This window comes from the organism of the source record quoted next, unplaced genomic scaffold (assembly GCF_019419815.1).
Source record: "Pyrus x bretschneideri cultivar Hongxiangsu unplaced genomic scaffold, Pyrus_bretschneideri_v1 Contig10, whole genome shotgun sequence".
NCBI classification, from domain to species: Eukaryota; Viridiplantae; Streptophyta; class Magnoliopsida; order Rosales; family Rosaceae; genus Pyrus; species Pyrus x bretschneideri.
Genome location: NW_025999391.1, coordinates 1,716,105 through 1,740,245, shown reverse-complemented (window position 1 = coordinate 1,740,245; position 24,141 = coordinate 1,716,105). Strand labels below are relative to the sequence as shown.

The following is a 24,141-nucleotide window of genomic DNA, read 5'->3' as shown; positions in this document are numbered from 1 at the left end:
ATCATTTTATGATAATTAAGGACTTATTTGGAAATGCCTTGAGAATGATTAAAAGTGTATTTCGAAAAAATGTTTTTGAGTTTTAAAAGCACTAGCTTCTTCCGAAAGGCACTTAAAATACTTTTCCAGGATTTTCTTGTGTTTTTACTATAAATTGGTTCTAAAAATATTTTAACCAAAAGCACTTTCAATTATTTTAATAGCATTTTCCAAATGAGCCCTAAAAGAGTAGTTAGTTTTGGCTTTTTTCCTCCATTTTAAACTTATTTCACTTAAATTCACCCACTTAGCACAAATTTCTCCATCAAAACTTCCTTTCTCAACATCCCTCCGCTGCCGCCATCGCTAAGATCCGCCTACTAACAAGGAAACCTAAGCAAGAACATCGCACCAAGTTTTTATGCCTCGCCCAGCCAAGAAAAAAATTCATGAATCCGTTACTGTGTGGATCCGATTTCCATTCCTTACCTCCCAACAAGTGAAAATGCCTTAAAAATGAAACAAATCTGAAAACTTGGATCCACACTTGTTTACTTCCGATTTGAGTTGTCTCAATGAACTCTTCAAACAATCGCATGTGTGACGAAAAGATCGTTAAATAGGCCAAACCCTAGCCCTTTAAAAGTTCTACACAAATCTAGAATAAACTAAAGAATTCTAGAATTCATGCACAACAATATCTGTTAGTCTAGAAACATCTAAGTTATAGTAGTCTTTTCTAGAAAGACTAGAAGCTACTAGGCCATTATGTAAAAGCCCAAGTTGGTGGCAGAGCATGATCAATACACTGCCTAGAAAGTTCTAGCAATGCTTAGATCAGGAAACTGCCTATAAATATGTGCGTCGTTGTGTAAAGCAAGAAAGAAGCAAGAGAAGCTAGAAGTGAGTGACACTCAAAGTGAGCAGTGTGAGTTTCTAGAGTTTGTTTTTTGAAAATAAGAGAGTGTCATAGTTTTTAAAATTTTGTCTTTCAGAATATGTGTGTTTTAATATTTTGTGAGTGTAATACAAGTAATTTGTTTATTAGTTTTGTCTCTCCAACACTTAAATATTAGATCTGTGTACTCTAATTTTCCCATCAGTTGGTATCAAAGTGTACGATCAAGGACTGCCTCTATTGAAGCTTCCAGAAATCATGATAAGTTTAGTACTTCGCAAGATTGCTGACTAATCTTGTTTGGCATATCGAAATTTTGCCGGCACGAAGGGTGATCTTCAAGTAGTTGGAGGAATCAATAAGCTTAACAATAAAAATTACAACACATGAGCAATGTGCATGAAGTCTTATCTACAAGGACAAGATCTTTGGAAGGTCATTGGCGGCAATGAAGTTACTCAGCCAATAAAAGACACTAATGACACTTTGCGTAAGTGGAAGATCAAGGCAGGAAAAACAATGTTTGCCCCGAAGGCCACAATTGAAGAAGAATTGTTGGAGCACATAAGAAAAGCCACAATACCGAAATAAGCATGGAACACTTACGCCACACTCGTTTCAAAAAGGAACGATACAAGGCTACAGCTTCTCAATAATGAACTATTATCGGTGTCACAACGAAACATGACAATTACTCATTATTTCCACAAGGTAAAGTCCATACGCCATGAAATTTCTGAATTCGACCCAACTGTTGTCATTTTAGAATCCAAGATAACACGAATAATTGTCCATGGTTTGAGACCCAAATACCAAGACTTTATTGCTGTTGTACAAGGATGGCCAACTCAACCATCACTTGTTGAGTTTGAAAATTTATTTGCCTATCACAACTCATTCTTAAGAAGCTATAGCCTTGTATCGTTCTTTTTTTAAAAGATTGTGGCGAATGTGTCCCATGCTGCTTTCGGAGTTGTGGTTTATCGTATGTGCTCCAACAATTCTTTTTCAATTGTGGCCTTCGGGGCAAACATTGTTTTTCCTGCCTTGATCTTCCACTTATGTAAAGTGTCATTAGTGTCTTTTATTGGCTGAGTAACTTCATTGCCGCCAATGACCTTCCAAAGATCTTGTCCTTGTAGATAAGACTTCATGCGCATTGCTCATGTGTTGTAATTTTTATTGTTAAGCTTATTGATTCCTCCAACTACTTGAAGATCACCCATTGTGCCGGCAAAATTTCGATATGCCATAACTCTGAAAGCAGCATGGGACACATTCGCCACAATCTTTAAAAAAAAGAACGATACAAGGCTATAGCTTCTTAAGAATGAGTTGTGATAGGCAAATAAATTTTCAAACTCAACAAGTGATGGTTGAGTTGGCCATCCTTGTACAACAGCAATAAAGTCTCGGTATTTGGGTCTCAAACCATGGACAATTATTCGTGTTATCTTGGATTCTAAAATGACAACAGTTGGGTCGAATTCAGAAATTTCATGGCGTATGGACTTTACCTTGTGGAAATAATGAGTAATCGTCATGTTTCGTTGTGACACCGATAATAGCTCATTATTGAGAAGCTGTAGCCTTGTATCGTTCCTTTTTGAAACGAGTGTGGCGTAAGTGTTCCATGCTTATTTCAGTATTGTGGCTTTTCTTATGTGCTCCAACAATTCTTCTTCAATTGTGGTCTTCATAAGGAACATTTTTTTCCTGCCTTGATCTTCCACTTACGCAAAGTGTCATTGGTGTCTTTTACCAGCTGAGTAACTTCATTACTGCCAACGATCTCCCAAAGATCTTGTCCATGTAGATAAGATTCCATGAACATCGCTCATGTGTTGTAATTTTTGTTGTAAACTTCTTGATTCCTCTAACTACTTGAAGATCTCCCATTGTGCCAGCAGAATTTCGAGGTGCCAAACAAGATTAGTCAGCAATTTTGTGAAGTACTATACTTCTGACGATTCTTGGAAGTTTCAACAGAGCTGGTTTCTGATCGTAATGCTCTGATATCAATTGATGAGAAAATTAGAGTACACAACTCTCATATTTAAGTGTTAGAGAGACAAAACAAGTAAACAAATTACTTGTATTACACTTACAAAATATTAAAATATACAAACTCTCAAAACACAATTTTAAAAGTTATGACACTTTCTGTCTTTTTAAAGACAAACTCTAAAACACTCATGCTCCTCATTTTGATTGTCACTCACTTCTAGCTCCTTGCTCGCTTCTTTTGCTTCTTTCTCGCTTTACACAACAAGCACACATATTTATAGGCATGTTTGTTGATCTAAGCATGGCTAGAACTTTCTAGCTAGTGCATTGATTATGCACTGCCACCGACTTGGACCTTGCATAATGGCCACACATTTTAGTAGCTTCTAGCCTTTCTGGAAAAAACTACTATAACTTAAGATGTTTCTAGACTAATCAACTTAGTCCCATTTTGCATTTCCATCAAAGATCACACTTCTGAAAATGGAGAGTACGTTGCTCTCTGTATTCATCTCTTGGATTCAATTACAGAAGCATTCAATCACACATTCATACATATGGTTATTGCCCTTTATTTGGCCAATCCAATGCTATTTAGGGGAGCTTGAAAGAGGGTTTAACGAGTGCAAGAACATGGATGATGCCTTCATACTAGATATGTAGAATCTGAATCAAACATGTTGTATTGGATTATTTGAATTTGCACTCTACTTAGTTATATGTTTCTTACCCTTCATTTCAAACTTAATTTTTGCTTTTGGATCAAGGTTTAATTCCTTTTCCATGTATTGGGGTTGGTTGTATAAAATTTTGGATAATTTTTCATCGTCTTTGTCTATTTATCCATCTCTTAACTCAAAAGGGTGTAGTTTTAGAAAATTGATATCGGAAGCAATTTTAAATTTGTCTTTAAGATGATAAAATAAATAAAAGTATATTAAGTTAAATCGAAATAGGTTTTTATTTAAAATGCCATATACACCCCGGCCTTTTGGGATTAATGAATATTTCGTATACACGTAACACATTGTGAGACCCTAAATTTTCTTGAAATTCATTGAGAAGCAAATTCTTGACTCGTTTTCAATAATTGAAATGTTTCAGCCAGTTAATACTACAATTTAATGGTATTTCTTTTCACTTGTAAGTAAAGGGTCTTAAGTTCAATTCTCGCCAAATGCGAATTTGAACCACATTATTACTAACTCATCGTGAGGTTAAGCCCACCACGTTTCCTTTAGTGTAGATAATATCGTTTGTTCAAAAAAAAAAAAATTGAAACGTCTCATTTTTCTAAAAGGCTTATTCCTAAAGTGCCCTCTGAAAAGTGAAAACTAGGGTCCATGGTGTTTTGTATCTAGGGATGCAACTTGAGTTGGGTAAACTTGAATTCGTCCATGCCTAACCCGATTTTAAATCCTATTGGGTGGGTTAGAATGGAGAAAAAATCAACCCAAACCCAACCCAACCTGAAACTGATCATTTGTTGGGTTGGGTTTGGCTAATGTCTTGCTCACCCATGTCAACCCAAACCTAACCCAATTTTGAGCTTAAATTCACTCATGTACATATTAACCATACCACTTCATATTATATAAGTTATGTATAAGTTTTGGAATGACTATATTTGAAGTTTATTGTCGGTTTTCATATGGATAATGATTAATAGTGCTAATTTTGCATTTCTTTTGATTGAAGTTTTGATATAGGTCTTTTAATTTAATTTCTACTTTGAATGGTTGAAACATTAAAAATAGTCTCCAAATTGTTGGTTTTAACTTTTGTATGCATGATGATGCATCAATGAAATTTTAACTAATATTGACGTTATTTGGTTAAAGATTTGAAAACTCATCCAAAATAAGTTGTTATAAAATTAAACTCAATAAAGTTGGGCGAACCCGAACCCAACTCATGTAAAACTGAACCTAATTAAATCCAAATAGACTAAACACGCATTAATCTGAATCCAATCCAAACTCGAATTATGGAAGTTGAATTAGGATTAGGTTGATCATCTAACCTACCCAATCCGTCCGAGTTGCACCCTCATTTGCATCTCACTCTTATCAAAATCTGAAAACTTGGAAGTTCAGGTAATTTTGGCAACAAATGACATTTGGGGATTTTGGAGTAAAATGCCATACAAGCTGAACAAGTCTGAAAACTTGGAAGTTCACATCATTGAGTTGCTTTTTAATCTGAGCCGTCCATCAAGAATCTAAACCTTCATAAAAGGCCACGTCAGCTAATTACTAAAAAATCCATCCCCAAGCAAAGTAAAAAAAGAAACAAAGATTTATACTCTCTCTCTCTCTCTCCCCTCTGCTCTCTCGATCACTGTGTGTTCTCCGAATTAATTCAATCTGGCAAGTTTTTAAATTTCTGCTCTTAGTCTCTGGAGGATACCCAGAAGAAAAAAAGGTGCTTTCTTTAAGGTAAAACAAGAAAAAGGAGCTTGCTTTCACGCTTCAGGTGGCATCTGCGGCTGAGATTTGATCTGGGTTTTGAAATTTCAAGCTTTTGGCTTCAATCCCTTCCCTTTGGATTCTGGAAAGTTTGAGTGAGTTTGTATTTACCGCCCACATTGCGGTTTCTTTCTTCTTTTTACAAATCCTGAAGTTTCTTTTACTGCGGAGAGGTTCCAACCACGCCATCTTCAATCTGTAAGTCAATTTTCACAACCCAAGATTTCGTTTCAGTATTCAAAAACCAAACTTGAATTGCAGCCGATTAGCTCGATCAATTTTGTGAGTAACCCAGATCTGGAATTCGCTTGGATTCGATTTGTGTTCACCAATATTAATCTCAATTCGTTTTTTGAGGCTTTTTGGGAAGTATAATATAATGCTAATCAATATGGGGATAGTGTTGGATTGTGTTTCTTACTTTAGATGTAAAATGTAGTAATGTATGCATTCTGCTGCAGTTGTGAGAAGTTGTAGTGGTTGATTATGGATAAAGAGAGTCCGCGGTCTGTGTCTTTTCGCACACATCGTAGGGGAGAAAGGAGTAATTTAAACCAACACAGTAAAGGTAAGCAAAGCCTAACGTCGTCCCATTGTGCATTGTGAATTGTATCATGTTAATTGTTGAGGCTAAAGATATTGATGTGGGTTTTAGGTGTAGCATTGATTCTTGGATCGATGAAATAGAAATTTTGTTTAGCACGAAATATGTGAATAAGTCGTTTGGTGGTGCTGGTGGTGCAGATGTTGAAGAGGGATTTCCTCTGGGAAGGGTGCCGCAGGATTATCCCCTGAAGATCGTTTGGAAGAAGGGCTTTATTCGATTGGTTCTTGTAGGTGGCATTTTGTGGATGCTACTAATTCTCCTCGCGTCATTATTTCATGTTTGGTCCTGCCAGTCTTCTATCTCTTTCTTCTCAGGTATCGTAATTTTTTCTGATGGAACTATGCATTAAGTTCTTTGGGTTCTCTGTTTGAGTTCATGCTTTATAAACACAGAGCTTGAGCTTTACATGTTTTTTGTTGCTGTGCCCAATGTTTGAAGTAGGCTAGTTGATTGGTGCCCTGTTCCAAAAAATGAAAAGTCTTGAGTTTATATCTACTGTTTTTGGTTTTCATATACATCTTAGCGATATCAAACAGTGGATTTTAGGAATTCTTTGCATACCATAGGTGATAAAACATTTTTATTATGATTTTTTTTTTAATTAAAACTTAATTATATGAGTCAGGGTAACATATTTTAGTAAGCCTGTAAAGGTCTGGCTTGAAATACATGAACAAATGCTGAATGTATCGCTATTGTTGGTTTAAAGTTTCCTGTAGTATGAGGGGTCATAGTTGTCAACATGTGAGTATCAAATAGTTCCCCTAAGGTCCAATAGTAAGGGCATTTTGTCAATATTATTGGTACAACTTGCAATAGGTGCTAATATTGTCAGCGCATGCTTTGTAAATAAGGTGTCTGTTATTTAATTTGAGGCAAACAGATATGTGTTCTTAGTAGTTTGATCCACTTGAATTGCAGCTATGTGTAACAAAGAGAGCAAGGTCTTCTCCATGTTAGACTCCCTCGGGTTTGTACCAAAAGGACAATCGCAACACCGTAAGAACATTAAAATAGTTTTTATTGGATTATTGATAACTTTTTAGTTTTATTTAATGATGTTGTTTGTTTTCATATCAAATAGGCTGTCCGATTCCTGTTGTCAGTGATCCTGATAAGATAAAAATTCCAAAGGGAAGAACTCCTGATGAAATTGTCAAAAACTTAACCTATGTTTTGGAAGATGAGATTTTGCCTGGCGGAACTCAGTCATCCCCACTATTCGGAGGACATCAAAATTGGACACAGAGAGAGGAGAGTTTTAGACTAAAATCAGACATGAAGGTAAGGACAAACATCAATACTCTGTTATCTTCCGTCAAAGCGTGTTCTTTAATTATTTGTTTTGGTATCAGAAGTAAAAGAGTTATAGGGCCCGACTTCCTTAGCAACTTCTTATAAATAAACTGTAGTTTACCCATGTTTCAAGTATGTTAAAATAATCGAAAATAGTGGTGGTGGATATGGAGAAAATTGTCAACTTAATGTAGTGTTTCTCTTTCCTATTTATCGAATTCTTCTTTTTCTGTCTGTTTAAGGGGTATTTCTTTTTCCATTCTCTATTGTGAGTTGGTTAATGTTTATATCCTGCAGGTGCACTGTGGTTTTATTCGAAACGGTGGTGCTGAAATGGCTCCTGCAGACATCAAATATGCCAAGAAATGTAGGTTTGTGGTTGCATCAGGCATTTTTGATGGTTATGATGTACCCCATCAACCTTCAGATTTAAGTCCTCGTTCTAAGAAGCTCTTCTGTTTTCTCATGGCGGTTGATGAAACATCTCTTAATTTTATCAAGGAAAATGTCACTGTCAGAGAGGATAATGATGGGGGAAAATGGGTTGGTATCTGGCGTCTTGTTTTGTTGAAGCATCCGCCATATGATGAGCCAAGAAGGAATGGGAAGGTCCCCAAGATATTAACCCACCGCTTGTACCCTAACGCACAGTATAGCATTTGGATCGATGGTAAAATGGAGCTCATGGTTGATCCATTGCAAATTTTAGAAAGGTAATAGATCAACTTTATCTTTCTCATTCTCTATATTTGTTTGTCTGCATATAGCTATTATCGAGGGATCTAATTTGATTTGCAGATATTTATGGCGTGGGAAGCATACATTTGCCATTTCTCAGCACAAGCACCATCGCAGTATATACGAGGAGGCTGATGCAAACAAGCGGAGGAAGCGATATGCTCGACCTCTTATTGATCTACACATGAAAATTTATCGTTATGAGGGTTTGGAGTCGTGGGATCCAACCAAGAAAACCGTTAGTGGTAAGAAGGAACACCGTAGATTTTGAGTTGTGTCATTTGTTAGTTCTGTTTATTTGTTTCTCCTCTGCTTCAAGTTAACAGGCACCTGCCGACAAAGTGAATGTCTAATACTATCTACATATGTACTGGTATAATACTATTTATTAAAAGTATTGATGGAAGCTATTGTATGCAGATGTACCAGAGGGTGCCATTATCATACGGGAACATACTGCGATGAGTAATTTGTTTAGCTGCTTGTGGTTCAATGAGGTCCACCTCTTCACACCAAGAGACCAACTGAGTTTTGGTTATGTTGTGTACCGGTTAGGGGGTTTGTTTAAGTTCTTTATGTTTCCGAATTGCGAGTACAATTCCCTGTTTGTGTTGCATCCACACATAAGGGAGCATTCTTCTCGTATAGAGTGGGTAACAAGTTGGAATCAGCTCAAGGGGAACGGAACTATTTCGAATAAGGGTAAAGATTGGGACCAGGCCAATGCGAAAAATGGTTTGATAGAAAGTAGGGGAGGCTTAGGCTTGTGGACTCCTTACCCTGCAAATCTTGATTCAGTTGTCCTACCCCCTGTGGCAAGAACGTCGAAAGCTGGCTGAGGGGTCAATTGGATCCATTTGGTCTTGTGAAGTTTTATCGAGCTCTTCCCGGTTCTATTTTTTCTGTCATCCCAGAAGAGACTCGAACGGTATATAAAAAGAAGAGGAAGAGGAAGAAGAATAGCGGCGTCAGGTCTTTTAAATTTCTGGGTCTGGGTGTTATTGAGATGATTAACAAGGAAATTGCAGCAACCTTTCTGGTACCACTAAGATTCAAACTGGAAACACATTGTGTACTATTTTGATACCGTTTGTTTATCATCTGTTTGAGTTCCGATGGTAGAAAATGGAAGGAAAAACAGAATAGAGTATATTTATTGTTTTTAGAAATAAAAAAATGCAAGATTGATTGATTAATGTGTATCTGAAGCATAATTAGTGAATATGTGTATTATACACATGTGCATATTTTTCAGTAATACTTCTGCTTTTCCATACACGTTTAATTATTAGTTATATTGCATGTTGTTTATAACTTCAACGTATTATACATGTATATACGTATCTTGTACGTTTACTACACGTTATTTTGACACATAAAATTCACGTTTTTTATATGCATATGTAGCATATTATTGAAGAAATGATAAATAAAATATTAAAATTTTTTTTAAAAAAAAAAGGCCAAATTTTTCAAAGTACTATTTTAGCAAAGTTGCCGAATAATACATGTATGTATTTTTCACGTATTATATCCATTCCGTATTTTACTATGATCTGAAGTGAGTCTGTTTCTGAGCATCCCTTTGTTTTCTTGTCTTGCAAGGCATTAGTATAGCACAACTCTAGTGGAGAATGTGTAACTGCTGCTTCCACACTACCCAGGTTCTTGTCTTTTGCCGTACCGTTATAACTCCTCTGTGCAACCGCTACGGCTTTATAAGCACTTTTGCTGAAAACTTAAAAGAAACAAAACTTTTGTAGAAAGGAGTAAGGACCTTATTAGACAAAGCACTAAGCACTTTTAGCCCTTCTAGACCATCTCCAACCTTTAAGTTCAAACTTAAAAAATTTTAACCCAGAAACAATTTTCTCCTCCAATCTTTGTGGGTTAAATTTTTAGCACGAAATTATTAAAAGATGAATTTAGGATAGTTTTTTTTTCTTAAAGTAACTCTTTTAAAAGAAAAAAATATGTAGACTATCCTAATTTAATTTTACGAACATTTTAACTTAAAAATATTTAGATTCCGATAAGAATTGAAAAATACTAAACCGATACCATGAAACTTGTGAAACACTATGAAAGAATATGAAACACATAAAAGACTTTTTTTTTAATACTTTAGTCGTTAGATTTAAAGTTTGACCGTCATATCATTTCTTTACCGTTAGATTTGATCATATTAGACCTTAGCCGTTAGATTCAATGAATTTATAAATATAAAAAGAAAAACCGTACACATATATGACGGCCCAGCCCCACTAATCCAGGGAAATCTTTGGCTAATTTGCCCCAGAAATGACTTTTGGATTAAAACTCATATTTGCCCCAAGGTTGGAGCAAGTTGGAGTAAGTTTAGAACTTAAATTTTGAGTTGTATTCCAAGTGTTGGAGTAGATCTAAGGGCAAGCATGAATTTTAATTTTTTTGGGTCTTTTTTTCTCTCAATAGGGCAATAATATCCTAAGCTCTCTCTAATCTATAGAGGTTCGAACTTGAATGTAAGAAAGCGTACACACTGCCAACCAACTGGTATAATCCACGTCTGCAACGAGACTTTCTTATAATGGGGGAAGAAAACCAACCACCTCGTATTGATTTGGTGAGGTAGTGAATACTAATACTCATTTTATTTCAGATTTAAATGAACCGAACTTGGGCGTGCTCGCATGTCTAAATACACAAGACAGACATCAAAGTCAGAGGAAATATTTAATAAAAAGCAAAAATGGCAGATTACAAAATAAATAATAGGGGTCTTGAAACAAAGCAAATATATACTACTGAAAGGGCTTTTTAGATCCTAGATGGCCTCGACTGGTTCCGGAACTTTCACTTGGGGAGGAAAAAAGCATAACCAAACCACAACTGGGTGACCAACTAACAAATGAGAAACGAAAATACAAAGTGCTACAAGATCTCTAAACGTGCTCATTGAAATAAGATCTGGACTAGCCAAGACCTTTCAGGGACTTGAACCGACCGCAACCTTTATTATATATGCCGGGGAAGAAGAGATGCAAACCTAGGCAGGCAGAGGATCAATAAACGAATTGCAGAGCTCATTGATGGCTAAATAGGCTGAAGAACTTCGACAAACGGGGATCTCTGAACTCCATCAATTAGCTGCATCTCTGCTGTAGAACAGGTCAAGGGTCTTTGCAGGTATACGGTGGAGAAGCTCACGGGGGAAGATTCGCAGCAACGTCCATGCCAAATCGAGGGACTGGAAGATGTTACGGGTGTCATAGGCTCCTTGGGACACAAACTTCTTCTCAAATTTGTCCAAGAACTCCAGGTATAGCTGTGTTTCATTCAAAAGAAAAATCACATCAATTTCTTCCAGAGGGTGATTGCTAATAAACAGAAAGCATTCTTAATAAGAATATGGGTAATATTACCAAGTCCTCCGAAGAAAGTGCTTCTTCTCCGACCACAGCTTTCATTGCCTGGACATCCTTCCCAATAGCATAATTTGCATATAACTGAAAGTCAAACATTGCATGAGAGGGAAAGATTAGAAGGCGTTAAGTGAAGACAGATTAAAATAGATACTACCAGGGAATCCCAAACAAACCTGATTTGATACATCAGAATGATCCCGGCGAGTCATGCCTTCACCAATAGCACTCTGCAATTATAGCCAACAATTTTATTTTAACCCCCATTATTGTAGGAGGATGAAAACGCTCTCTATCTTTAGAGTTGACATCGATGTATCATTACCTTCATCAGACGAGATAGTGATGGGAGGACATTGATTGGTGGATATATCTGCACAGGTTAAAGAACTTAATAGTTAGTTCAGTTCATTTATAATCTCCACATATCTGATCGTTACCACCTCTTTGGACTTTTACCAAACATAGAGATCCAACTTTCTAAATGCATCATTAATTACCTTGATTTAGTATCAAGCTAAATCATAGTTTTTTTAATGGACTGATACAGCAGCAACCGCAACAACAATTTCATCAAATTAAACCTTGATGAAAGAAGTCGTAAGGCCATGGGAATACAAACAATAAAACCATGGTAAATTCCCTGGAATTAAACCATGCCGCATGTTGTATTGTGATTTGCACGCTGAATGCATGGCCATGAGCAGATGCTCAAGACCTTGTTTCTTAAGGTAATACAATAATAGACCCACCCTCAGATCATAACACTGAATAATCCAATGAAACATGATAAAATTTTAGTTACCTGTCTGTTGTGGAGCTGCCTGTCAATGTATATCTGTCCCTCAGTAATATATCCAGTAAGATCTGGAGTGGGGTGGGTAATATCTGGGCAGATAAAGAAATTAAAGATTGAGTTAAGGAATATCACTTGGATGCATGATATGAGACCATCAACGTGTAACAAGAAGCAAGCATTACCATCATTTGGCATAGTTAAGATCGGAATTTGGGTAATAGAGCCTTTTCGCCCTTCAATTCTTCCAGCACGCTCATAGATTTGTGCCAGATCAGTATACATGTACCCAGGGTATCCACGCCTTCCCGGCACTTCCTCTCGGGCAGCAGACACCTGCAGTAGCAATCAGCAGTTTGTGTCATGGAAATTAATATAAGAACGAAGATGAAATGAGGCACGTAATTTATGAATTCATAATTAGAAACTTTTTCATGTTACCTCACGAAGAGCATCAGCATAAGAACTCATATCAGTGAGAATGACAAGAACATGCTTCCCACATTCATATGCCAAATATTCTGCAGTAGTAAGAGCAATACGAGGAGTAATAATGCGTTCAATTGTAGGGTCATTTGCCTGTAGAAGAAAATGGCAGAAAACACATTTAGGCTAAATAGAAATCTCATGAGATATTTGAAAAGAAAAAAAGTCACAAACATATCATGAAACACTTCATATGTTCACTTCATAATATACCAGATTCAGAAAAAGGGTCACTCTCTCCATTGAACCATTTTCCTCAAAATCACGCTTAAAGAACTGTGCAGTCTCCATATTTACTCCCATAGCTGCAAACACAATGGCAAAGTTGTCGTCTTCTACGTCCTGTAATTTCACCAAGTAGGTTAGTCACATGAATGCTAGAAGACAATGATAATTTGTGATAAATCAAGAACCTATCCATGTACAATAATCCATTAACTTCACAAGGAGCCTATTACTGTTATTTATTTTCTCGCTGTTGCTTTTTTTTTGTTTGCAATTACTCTTTTTCAAATTTCTGTGAAATATCAAAGCTTAAAAACATAAAGAGGCCCAAATCAAAATTTTCAGTGAAGGGCTCAAACTATTTCAAGCGAGCTGAGCAGGCTTTTTGGTACTTACTCATTTAACTAGGAGTTCCAATGTACTAGTATCAACAAGATTACTATCTTATCAAATGACTATATGTAAATGAATTTCATCTTGAAATCAAAGATGAAAAAATAATGTTACACATGCACTTAAGACTGTCGGACATGAAAATAGTAGATATATGTGATCTCTGCTGGCTAACAAAAAAATATTTAGCATAAAGTATACCCCAGCGTCAAGAAGACTCTCAGATTTCTCCAACCGCTTGACCAAACCGGCCTGGCGACATATCTGAGCAGCTATTTCATTATGAGGAAGACCAGCAGCAGAGAAAAGGGGGATTTTTTGTCCTCTCGCAATGGAGTTCATGACATCAATAGTAGAAATTCCAGTCTGAATCATTTCTTCAGGATATGTTCTCTCACTCGGATTAATAGAACTCCCTGGAGACGACAAACAATAGATTGACACACATGTTAATGCAAAGAAACTTGGAGCAGAACTTATTATCATTGAAACAAATAACACACCAGATATGTCTAGGTAAGCCTCAGGCAAAATAGGGGGGCCATTATCAATGGGCTTCCCAGAGCCATTAAAGATGCGCCCAAGCATGTCAAGTGAGACTGGAGTTTTCAAAACCTGACAAATATGCAAGGGGGAAGGTCAAAACAGCATAACTAGTTCTACGGTTCATGTCAGAACATATATTTATTCTTGATTCCGCAAACAATGAAGGAAGAATATAAATAGAGGGTTTAATACCTCTCCTGTGAATTGCACAGTAGTGTACTTGTTGTCAATTCCAGATGTTCCTTCGAAAACCTGGCAGCATATAAATTGATTGTGTAAACAGTAATAATAATAACCACATTGCAGAAAACCTAATGATGCTATTATTTAAAAAGGATAAGACAATCAAAACAGCTGCTGTCCCAGAAGATGCACACAAACCCCCAAAAATTAAAATTCCCAAAATTATGCACCAGTGCCAGGATGATAAGAAGGGGCAAAACCACAAGAAACCAATAATCATTGCTACACAGCAGTCACCTGTACAATAGCTTTCTCTCCATCAACTTCCAGGACTTGACCACGTCGAGTTGTTCCATCTCCCAAACGAATGTTAACAATCTCTTGAAACTTAGGTCCCTGGGGCAGTTTAAGAGTACATATTAGTTTTTGATTCTGAAGAGGACAAATTCCTCGTTGAGAAAGCTTAAAAACATTTTAAATGAGTAAGAGAGCGGATAACCTACCTTAACTTTTTCAAGGATAACCAGAGGTCCGGCCACACCAGACACAGTTCTGTATTCTGCAATGTCAATGTAAGGTGAAAATGTCAAACTTGACACCATTAATGTAAGTCTAACACTCCATAAAACAATCATCGCAATGCTAAGACTTTCTAACAGGACATATTTGAAGAGTTTGAAATCTGACTCATATTGATTCCATTACGACTAATGAGTTTTGACCAAAAACTGCATGCCCACTACAGCTATTACCTCATCAAATTACTTCACCCTGTCTACCACAAAAGTATGAAGTAAACCAGTCCAAGACTTACCCATTCCGACCTCTAGGTTTCCCTCGTCCATGTCATGATTGTTTTGTGAAACAGCCATTTGCAATCTTCATGAAAAAAGAAAAATTATCAACAATTATGAACAAAAATCAATATAAGTAATCCAAATCAACTGCGAATTCTGAAACCAAATCTGTATGACATCTAAGACCACTTCCTAAAGTTAAATTTCCAATTAGTCGAACCAAATGAGTGTAGATTTAGATAATATCAATACGATTGTGCTTAATTATCACTAATGGCACGCAGGTTAATGAGAACAGAAAATCTTAAAAAATAAAAAATTTCTCGGTCTTTTACTTTCTGTTTGGCTGCTGGGAAAATAATGTCACACTAAATATAATCAAACACAATAAATCACTGAATTGCATTAATCCAACATGTCTAAATACTTAACAAAGTTCAGGTAACTGTACGGTAGAGCTTCTCCGAATCAAAACTACGAAAACTATAATCTTTGACATTCCGCTATTCTTCATTACCATCAATTTTCTCAGCAACCAAACAAGCCTCAAAATTGATTCAAAACAACTAACGATAAACAAAAACAAAGCCAATTGCTGATTCCAATACTTGGTTAAAAATAACTAAATTTGGATCTGCAACAACAATTCGATGAACGCGGTCTTCAATCACGTAAAGTTCGCGCCTTTGGGAGTCGACGATGAGACGGTTAAAGTCAAATTGAATCAAGTACACTGTGATCAAGCGGCTGATAATTGCGTACGGATCTGAAAGCGTACCTACTTTTCGATCTGGAGCGCGAGGAGCCAAGCGGAAGAGAGGGAGAGAGTGGAGCAGAAAGGAGGAGGAGGAAGACGAATTAGAAAGAGTGAGATCTGAATATCTAATGGACTAGAAAAATAAATAAATTAGAAATTCAGTTATACATAAATAATGAAAAGATACTCTTCTAATCTCTTCTTCTAAATTCATTAAATTAATAAGTTGAAATTTGATTTATAAAATTAAAATTATTTAATTGCAAATTTAAATAAAATTGTATTTTTAATTTTTGATGAGTGTAATAATGGGAATAATGTGAAAGACAACAAAAAGACTGACACAAGTGTCCAAAAATATTGGGCATCCATCCTCTCCATAGGGTCCGCCACGTGGGTGATTTGGACAGCTGGTTGGGGCCCACTGCAGCTTCCTAATTTGGACAGGATATTGATATTTTTCCTACTTGGTAAGGTCATTTTCAATCGAAATTGTGGCATCCCACATCGTTGAGGAGAGTGATCCTTATATGTATATTCTCATTTCTACCTAGCACGAGCCCTTTTGGGAGCTCACTGGCTTCAGGTTTCGTAGAAACTCCGAAGTTAAGCGAGAAGGGGGCTAGAGCAATCTCATGATGGGTGATCCACTGGGAAGTTGCTCGTGAGTTCTCAAAAACAAAACCATGAGGGAATGGTAAGCCCAAAGTGGACAATATCGTGCAACGGTGGTGGAGCGGGCTCGGGAAGTGATCCACCTCGGGGCGGGATGTGACAATTTGATATCAGAGCCTAACCCTGGCCGTGATGTGCCGACGAGGACGTCGGGCCCCTAAAGGGGGTGGATTGTGACATCCTACATCACCTAGGGGAGTAATCCTTATATGTATATTTTCATCCTTACCTAGCACGAGGCATTTTGGGAGCTTATTGGCTTCGAGTTTCATTGGAACTCCGAAGTTAAGCGAGAAGGGGGCTAGAGCAACCTATGATGGGTGACCCACTGGTAAGTTGCTCGTGAGTTCCCAAAAACAAAACCGTGAGGGAATGGTAAGCCCAAAGCAGACAATATCATGCTACGGTGGTGGAGCGGGCTCGCAAAGTGATCCGTCCCGGGCCGGGATGTGACAGAAATGGTTAAACATAATTTCGTCTAAAATTATAACCTTATAAAAAGTTATTTTTAAATAAATAGTACCAAGTCATACTCGTATATAATCTCTAATAGAAGATATTGATTGGTTCACTTTTACCAGTATCATAATAGGAAGGTATAGGTTTGTGAGCTAAAGAAATGTTTCGGACATAGAGTTGGGTTAGATTAGTTTGTTAATGACAGATATAGGTTAGGTCAGTTAGTTAAGACATTGTGTATATTATATACAAAATATAATAAACACATCACTTATGTGTGCAATCATTGATTCGTTTATGAACTCTTATGCATCAACAGCCAGAAGTCTATCACTTTGCAATTGTCTATAATATTTCTTAGGAGCCATTAGATTGTTTGTATGCCATTGAGTTCATACAATGCATGATTCTACAAACTATATCTCAGTTAGAGGTGGAACATGCCTCAGCTTACACATATTTACACACATGGATCAACTCTATCTAAAGACAAATTGTTTTTGCATATATGAATTTGAAATTTTATGTAGTTGGTCAAGACATTGTACCCATTCTCTTGCACTTAAGCATCAATCTTCCTATCTTTAAATTAGAGTAATTTAGAATAAAAGAAATTAGGTTCTTATTCTTGAATTTTCTATCTTATTGATTGAATCTTGTTCCTTTTTCATTTTTGTTCAACGTCCTTTGATTTTTATCCACGTCATTATTTCAATAATAAAACATTTAAATGTTAGCATTATCTAAATTTTATAATTAAAATTATTAATGATTTCCAAACATATTCAGTTTTTTTTTTTTTTTTTTTTTTTTTTTTATGGATACAAATTTTTTAAGCTTATTCCGCTGCCAAGAGACGAACTTGGGATAACAAATCCAAGTTGTGCATTGCTACAGTGGATTTCCCAAACTTATCCAGTTAATATTATTAGAAACATTGCATTTGGCATATTTATATTTATGATTAAATTTTGTATCATATAATTCTATTTTAATTTGTACCCATTTTTATATTGCAATCTTGTAATTATTAACAATTTTCTTTCTAGTTTTAATTTATAATAATGTTTAATTTCTTTTTGTGCCCATATTTTAAACTTTTAATGTATCCATGATTTTTTTTTATATCTTTTTTAAAAAATTTTACCACTTTGTTATATGTGGATTGAACCAATGTTTAATATAAAATATACTCATTTTTTAAACGTAAAATTTATTCAGTTTTTTTTTTTTACCTATCATATACCCATGTTTATAATAAAATGTAAGCTTTTTATATTTGAAACGTACCCATATTTAAAAACAAAATTAAAATATTTTATTTTGAAAAAGTAGAAAAATCTGATCAAATATCATGCAATTCAAATTTAAGAAAAAAAATTAAAAATCTTTGTTTGGTATTACTCTTTGTATGAATTTGGGGAGGAATTATTAAATTTAGTTATTAAATTTCTTAACTAATACTAAAATTTAACATTTTCTCCTTCAATGAAAGTATTCAAATTAATAAAGTTTCAGTCCTAAATTTTGGTCGAAGAGGGACTGAAACCCAAATTTACCTTTAAAATAATATATCTTGGCCAAAGGATCGTGCGGAAACCACTTCCCCAAAGACTGAACATTTAATGAAACACAAGTTGGTTCTAAGCTTATATGAGATTAAGACATACGAAGCTAGTGTTGATCGATGCCTTGATAGGGGGATGAGTTTTGGTCAATAAATCAATTCAAATACTCAGCATTTGGTGATAAAAGGTCCAGAATTATAAGATTTATTCATTTAATGGTAGGATTCAAGAATAATACATGGGGGATTAAACTGCAGCAAACAATCAAATCAGACAAGCTCACTGGAGGAAGTAACTGGACAACGGAAGCTGTGCTGTGATCTCCTTAAAGCTTCTGTTTAGGCTGCGAAGCGCTTGAATGTGCGGTTCATCTTCCTCTACGGGTATTATTTTCGCAAAACTTCCTTCTTCGAGGTAGTCTACTGCGCGATTCGCAGCTTCAAGTCCCGTCACGTAAGATTTCTCCTGTTCAGGAATGCAGCAAAGCATATGTCTTCAGCCTTTTTGTTTATGTTTATCTTGATCCAGGAAGATGGGAATGATATGGTTTTGTTGAGACTTTGAGTCTAACCTGTGACCATGAACCATGTCGGGTTATAATCCAGTCTCCGGCCATGAACAAGTTCGGGAAAGATGTAGCCCCACGCATCATGTCCTTATATGAACCTATTACGAGAGGACACAACAGCGAAGAAAGATGATGCATTCCAGTGATCACTGATGACAACAAATATACAGCTGCGGTCTGCTCTGATTTGAAGGATCATTGAAAAATCTTTGATTTCCCAACTGAGTTCTCATGTAGTTTATGTAAAGTAGACTTTATTGCAATTTACTTACCTATACGAAAATGTGTACACAATCGTACCTAAACAATTGAATACCTATACCAAGATGGCATAGGGGATAGGTCATGACATGAAAACTCTTACCGGGAAAGAAGTGAGTTAATGATTTCGGAAATCTGCCAATCTTCTTGTTTGTCACAGTAACATTCTCGAAGTCTTTAATGTACTTTGACAGGTAGGATACTGCTCGAGAGACTATTTGCTCATCTTTCAGTGGCAACAACTCGTTGGCATGATACTACTCGAGACACATTTGGAACAAAGAAAGGATAAGATTTTACCTCTAAAGCAGACTGAGAACAAGATGAGAGGCAAAAAAATTAGGAATACTCACAAAATCAGCTTGTAACACTGTTACTGAACTATCTTTATGATCGTCATGGATTGCATTCAAATCAAAGAAAGTCCAACCAAATGAATTGTCAAATCCGGAGCATGCATTACATGCATTTGGAATGTTAACCTGGTTAGGTGTGAAGTTTACGAAAAGAATCAGATCTGTCAAATAGTAACGGAAAAATACCATTTTACTAGCTTTGTTTACAGAAAGCTAAGTCAGACTGCCAACTAATAAGGTAGGTACTAGATTTCGTATTAAAATAAAAAACGAAAGCAAAGGAGAAATCAGAGCTCAGAAGTGATCACAAAAACTTCATAAAACTTTCATGCTAATAATAAAGAGGAGAATAAATGTATACATCAAAAAGCAGTTAAGATAAGAAGCTGTGTTAAAGACTTTCGCTGCACTCACCTTCCTATCAAGCCAAAGCTTAACGGAGAGTACATCAATGCTAGCCAAGTTCAAGACTTTGAGAAACTCCTCCCTTGTACACAACACTGCACTATACAGAACTCAAGTACTGCCAATTAAGGTAGAATAGCAGGTCTAGGGTTAATTGAAGCTCTACGATGCATTTTGCAGTTTTAAACAATAATATATCTCGAAAAAAGTTATCATGTGAGCTGTAGTTTGAGTGTAGTTGTAACATTATCCCTGCAATACTAATCTATGGTTTCCTAACCAAATCCAAAGGAATGCATTTTGAATCAATGTTCTAAAAAACGGCCTAGGCGGTGGTGACCCAAGGTGTTTTCTTGCAAATCAGTTGGAAAAATCGGTTGGGCTCTAGGCGGTGCTAGGCGGCTAGGAGGGTTTGGTTTTTTTTTTTTTTTTTTTTTTTTTTTTTTTGAAATTTAAAAAAAAAAAAAAATCCTATCTACATTACTATATTTCCTTATTTTCCTCCTATTTTGCATTTTATGTGGTTTTAAATTGTGAACTTATTGTACATGTGTCATCCTATAATACTCATCATTATGGTTCTATGGCATATATGTTTAATGTGTTTTTAAATTTTGGACTTATTGGATACTCTTTTTGCATTTTATTATTCTTTTATTATCTTATCCATGAATTTCATACAAGTTTAATTTTTTGTAAGTGTCAATATGCACTTATTTACAAGAAATTTATCTAAATCCGCCTAGACCCTGCCTAGCCGCCTAGGCGCTAGGCGCTAGCTTGCCGCCCGACTAGCGCCTAGCGTTTTTTAGAACCTTGTTTCGAATAAACATTGGATAGAAGAGAGAATAATTTAAACATCATGATATTCGTAAGATACCTGTTTTCAATAATTTTTTGGAGTGTGGATATTCCAACAGCTAAGACAATTGCATCAGCATTATAAACTTCTCCATCGCAAACTACTTCTGAAATAGAACCAGTTTCCTCATTAAGCACAAAGTCTGTTAATTGCGTACCCTTCTCGAATTTGCAACCTTTATTCGTCAAAGACCCCATCCATGGCTTGAAAATCTTTTCTCTACTTGTTCCACGACACCAAACAAGATCAAAATCTTTCTGCACCCATCAATAAATTACGATTTAATTAGATAAAAAAAAAAAATTACAGAATCAAAAGATAATGCTCAACAGTGAGAAACGAATGCAAAAAACCCCTATTACTCTAGAAAAGTAACTAAACGTATCAAACCTGGTGAGCAAAGATGTAGGATAGTAAACCAAGAGTTGCGGCAGCACTACATTGTTCAGCCGGTGCAGAAAGACCCACTTGAAGCAATGGTGATAAGACATTCCGATAAAGGCTTTCCGAACATCCAAACTGCTTAAAAAGCTCCCTTGCAGTAACTACCAGTGAAACCTCTTACTTAGAATTAGCTTTGAGTGTTTTCAGTGCATGTAAAAAATAATTATCCGAATAATGGAACCCATAGTTTGTGATATAGAGGGCCTACTTGCATCATATTTTCTCCAGGCTGTATCTGTGTTGTCAAAATCGATCACTGTAAAGAAAATGCAGAGATAAATTCATCAGTGCAGGAATTGTAAGATGTGTAGGACTACCTTCAACAATTTCTTCCAACAGCTTCTCATATATACAATTGTTTAGGACTTCCTACTAGCTCCTTCGACAGATAAATGTTTGCTGATTAAGCATTAAACTTTTTAAATCTAGATCTTAGATTTTAGTATGAGACATACCTGCAGCTGTTAAGGGAAGTGAAGTTAATCTATCAACCAATGGCAGCTGAGCAAACTGCAAACAATGCAAACTCTATTGATTAACACTATGCTGCTTAACTTTTTCACTGTAACAAGGAATGAATCAATGATACATAAGGTTGCAACCGCACAAGCCAAATATACCTGTGTATAGTATAAGGTTCCAAATGGTGCTGGCAATTGAGGAAGGTCCTGAAATACCGGAAACTCAACCTGTAGAACATTACTCCCTTCGTTAACACATTTCAAAACTTCTAACTCAATCTCAAGTTTTAAAACAATAACAAGAAACCAATCACCTAGCATTGCTCAAACTCTAAAAACGTAAGCAGTTTATAGATTAACTTACCTCCAACCCTTCTGCTGAATATTGTGCAAACTTTGTCCAGTTCGTAAAGGGTTTGATACCCAGCTCATCAACAAGGCTAAAAATATTCCGGTAAGGATACCAATAACCTACAAAACACAGCAGAATTCAAATGCCGACATCATTTATCAGAATTCAATTCAACAATCCCTACGTTGAGCTTCTCAAAAATCAAAAGAGGTATCTGCCAAATTAAGATTCGAAAAGAAACCCAGTTTCCAAAATCCATTATAAAAAACAAAAGATTGCTTCTTTTACCGCGGATACCAACTTCATCAAGTACGCCGAAGTCACTACCTCGTTCGATAACAGTAACATCAAAACCCTGCAAATGAAATACCAAGATACGGTATATTTCAGAGATATCCTCACTTATCATCTTATCACCTACTAGCCCAAACATATGTGCAGTTTTATCATAAAAGGCATCGGTGCAATTACTAGTAGTAGAACCATTCATCATATATTGTATCTTATGCGTGGATTGAGGTGGGAATGATTCTCACATTCTTCCACAAACATAGAGAGATAGAAAGAGAGACCTGGTTGCAGAGGTGGTGAGCAGCGCCGAGGCCAGCCCAGCCAGAGCCAACAACGACAACCTTCTTCTTTTCCTTGTCGTTAGGGCCCCCAATTGCAGCGTGGGCTTGCCCAGAAGAAGCTCTGCAACGGAACCCACTTCGGCTTCTGGGAGAGAAGCAGGGTGAAGTCCGTGAGGAGGTCGGTGGCGGGCATGTCAGAGTCAGCCTCCAACAGGCAGCCAACGACATCGTTCGAGTTTCCAGTACGGCGCACTTTCAAATGCTACCGACTACCCCACGCTTCGAGTAACTAACGTGCAGAAGAGCTATCCAGGAGGGATGTGTGGCGCCAAGAGCCGGTTAATTTGGGCGGACCCCACAAGCGATACATACGAAAATGAATAGTAGTAATGAAAAGGTAATTAGATTAGATTAGGCTTTGAAAAAAAAAAATTAGATTAGTATTTTTTTCATTTTAAAAAAAATTTAAGGTCCTCGAATTATAAGATTAAGGTCTGGTTTGGTACTGAGGTGATTCTGAAAAAAATTGATATAAAAAAAAGCTAGGAGCTGTTTTTGTGTTTGGTAAACAATCAGCTTCAGTTTTTTTTCACAGTTTTGGGTGGAAAAAACCAAAAACAAGAAGCTGCAAAACCCAGCTTTGAAAAACCGGCTTTTTTTCACATCTGTTTTACATAAAAGTTTACCAAATACTATAATACTGTTTTTTTTTTTTTTTCAAAAGCACTTTTACAAAAAAAGTTTGCCAAACATTCTGCTGCTTATTCTCACAGCACAGCAGAAGCAGTTTTTTTCCAAAACACAGCAATACCAAACCAACCCTAAGTCCGATCTAAGCTTTTACCTCACTTATCCAAGGGATTCCTCCAATATTCCAGTAAAATGCTCATTAAGGCATAATTTCTAGTATCACAAATGTTTCTTTATAGGACCGCCCACGAATTTGATCAATTACTCTTTTCGCTCATTACAGTATTGTAGAATTATCAGAAAGACAGGTCATAGGTCCACTTCCAACAACGCCGATATTATCCCCAACTTGTTAATTACCACTGTACAATCTGTCAACATGTTAATTACTCTTGTACAATCCGTCAGGTGTAGAGTTTCATCGTAAAAGACACCTACACAAACCGTCAAATATGGTATTTTATCACAAAAAATCTCAAGATTAATTAGAATAAGATAATCCTATTTAAATTAGTTTTCTCCTTTTTCTCTGACCAATGTAAAATTCTACAAATACTTGTATGCTTGTAGCCGAATCTTGATTCACTATAAAAAAATTTGAAATATCTGATACTTTATGACACCAGACTTTTTTTTTTTTTTTTTTTTTTTTTTTGTAACCGACACGATAGCATGAGATTTGTTAATTCCACGAAGATGCATCACAGATTTTGGAACTACACAACTAAACATACATCCAAACGCATTAGGGATGGGTGGAAATTTGTTTCAATTAATCAAATCTTAAGTGAGTTTTTTTATTTTAAGTAACTTACAAAGCAATTTTTATTCCAAGGATCCTTTTGTCCAAGCATAGACTTTTAAACGAGCTATTCATAAAGGGTATAC

General features: G+C 36.1%; 3 protein-coding genes across 4 annotated transcripts; 1 reads left to right on the top strand and 2 right to left on the bottom strand.

Moving 5' to 3' along the window:
* The first annotated feature begins 5,200 nt into the window (after nt 1-5,200).
* Nucleotides 5,201-9,269, top strand: LOC103946612 (probable hexosyltransferase MUCI70). The gene is made up of 8 exons (XM_009357356.3): nt 5,201-5,550; nt 5,814-5,920; nt 6,097-6,273; nt 6,881-6,958; nt 7,044-7,243; nt 7,553-7,968; nt 8,054-8,238; nt 8,414-9,269. The coding sequence occupies exons 2-8, from the start codon at nt 5,839-5,841 to the stop codon at nt 8,830-8,832; spliced, it is 1,557 nt and encodes a 518-aa protein (XP_009355631.2). The 5' UTR covers nt 5,201-5,550; nt 5,814-5,838; the 3' UTR covers nt 8,833-9,269.
* Nucleotides 9,270-10,685: 1,416 nt separating this feature from the next.
* Nucleotides 10,686-15,751, bottom strand: LOC103946613 (V-type proton ATPase subunit B2). Of its 2 annotated transcripts, none has more exons than XM_009357358.3 (15): nt 15,602-15,751; nt 14,841-14,905; nt 14,530-14,585; nt 14,324-14,422; nt 14,036-14,095; nt 13,801-13,912; nt 13,499-13,713; nt 12,893-13,021; nt 12,635-12,772; nt 12,379-12,529; nt 12,203-12,285; nt 11,723-11,770; nt 11,574-11,627; nt 11,398-11,481; nt 10,686-11,300 (listed from the first exon to the last, which is right to left on the bottom strand). In XM_009357358.3, the coding sequence occupies exons 2-15, from the start codon at nt 14,896-14,898 to the stop codon at nt 11,115-11,117; spliced, it is 1,473 nt and encodes a 490-aa protein (XP_009355633.1). In that variant the 5' UTR covers nt 14,899-14,905; nt 15,602-15,751; the 3' UTR covers nt 10,686-11,114. The 2 variants fall into 2 exon arrangements, with proteins under 2 accessions (XP_009355633.1, XP_009355634.1); XM_009357359.3 differs by having other exon boundaries at nt 15,606-15,742.
* Nucleotides 15,752-18,455: 2,704 nt separating this feature from the next.
* Nucleotides 18,456-22,850, bottom strand: LOC103946614. Its single transcript, XM_009357361.3, has 13 exons — nt 22,564-22,850; nt 22,280-22,346; nt 22,004-22,110; nt 21,799-21,867; nt 21,634-21,688; nt 21,387-21,434; nt 21,125-21,279; nt 20,753-20,991; nt 19,882-19,972; nt 19,465-19,593; nt 19,215-19,368; nt 18,854-18,948; nt 18,456-18,747 (listed from the first exon to the last, which is right to left on the bottom strand). Exons 1-13 carry the CDS (start codon nt 22,789-22,791, stop codon nt 18,562-18,564), a joined length of 1,623 nt encoding a protein of 540 aa, XP_009355636.2. The 5' UTR covers nt 22,792-22,850; the 3' UTR covers nt 18,456-18,561.
* Between the last annotated feature and the right edge of the window lie 1,291 nt (nt 22,851-24,141).

Bases quoted from the DNA above. Each gene is read 5' to 3' on its own strand.
- LOC103946612 (XM_009357356.3), top strand. From the start codon at position 5,839: ATGGATAAAGAGAGTCCGCGGTCTGTGTCTTTTCGCACACATCGTAGG. The intron at 5,921-6,096 runs GTAAGCAAAGCC...CTGGTGGTGCAG, and splicing joins TTTAAACCAACACAGTAAAG to ATGTTGAAGAGGGATTTCCT. The intron at 8,239-8,413 runs GTAAGAAGGAAC...TATTGTATGCAG, and splicing joins AACCAAGAAAACCGTTAGTG to ATGTACCAGAGGGTGCCATT.
- LOC103946613 (XM_009357358.3), bottom strand. From the start codon at position 14,898: ATGGCTGTTTCACAAAACAATCATGACATGGACGAGGGAAACCTAGAG. The intron at 11,482-11,573 runs GTTTGTTTGGGA...TTTGACTTTCAG, and splicing joins ATTCTGATGTATCAAATCAG to TTATATGCAAATTATGCTAT. The intron at 11,301-11,397 runs GTAATATTACCC...AATGAAACACAG, and splicing joins CACTTTCTTCGGAGGACTTG to CTATACCTGGAGTTCTTGGA.
- LOC103946614 (XM_009357361.3), bottom strand. From the start codon at position 22,791: ATGTCGTTGGCTGCCTGTTGGAGGCTGACTCTGACATGCCCGCCACCG. The intron at 21,280-21,386 runs GTAGGCCCTCTA...TTTCACTGGTAG, and splicing joins CTGGAGAAAATATGATGCAA to TTACTGCAAGGGAGCTTTTT. The intron at 18,949-19,214 runs GTAAGAGTTTTC...CTCTCGTAATAG, and splicing joins ATTAACTCACTTCTTTCCCG to GTTCATATAAGGACATGATG.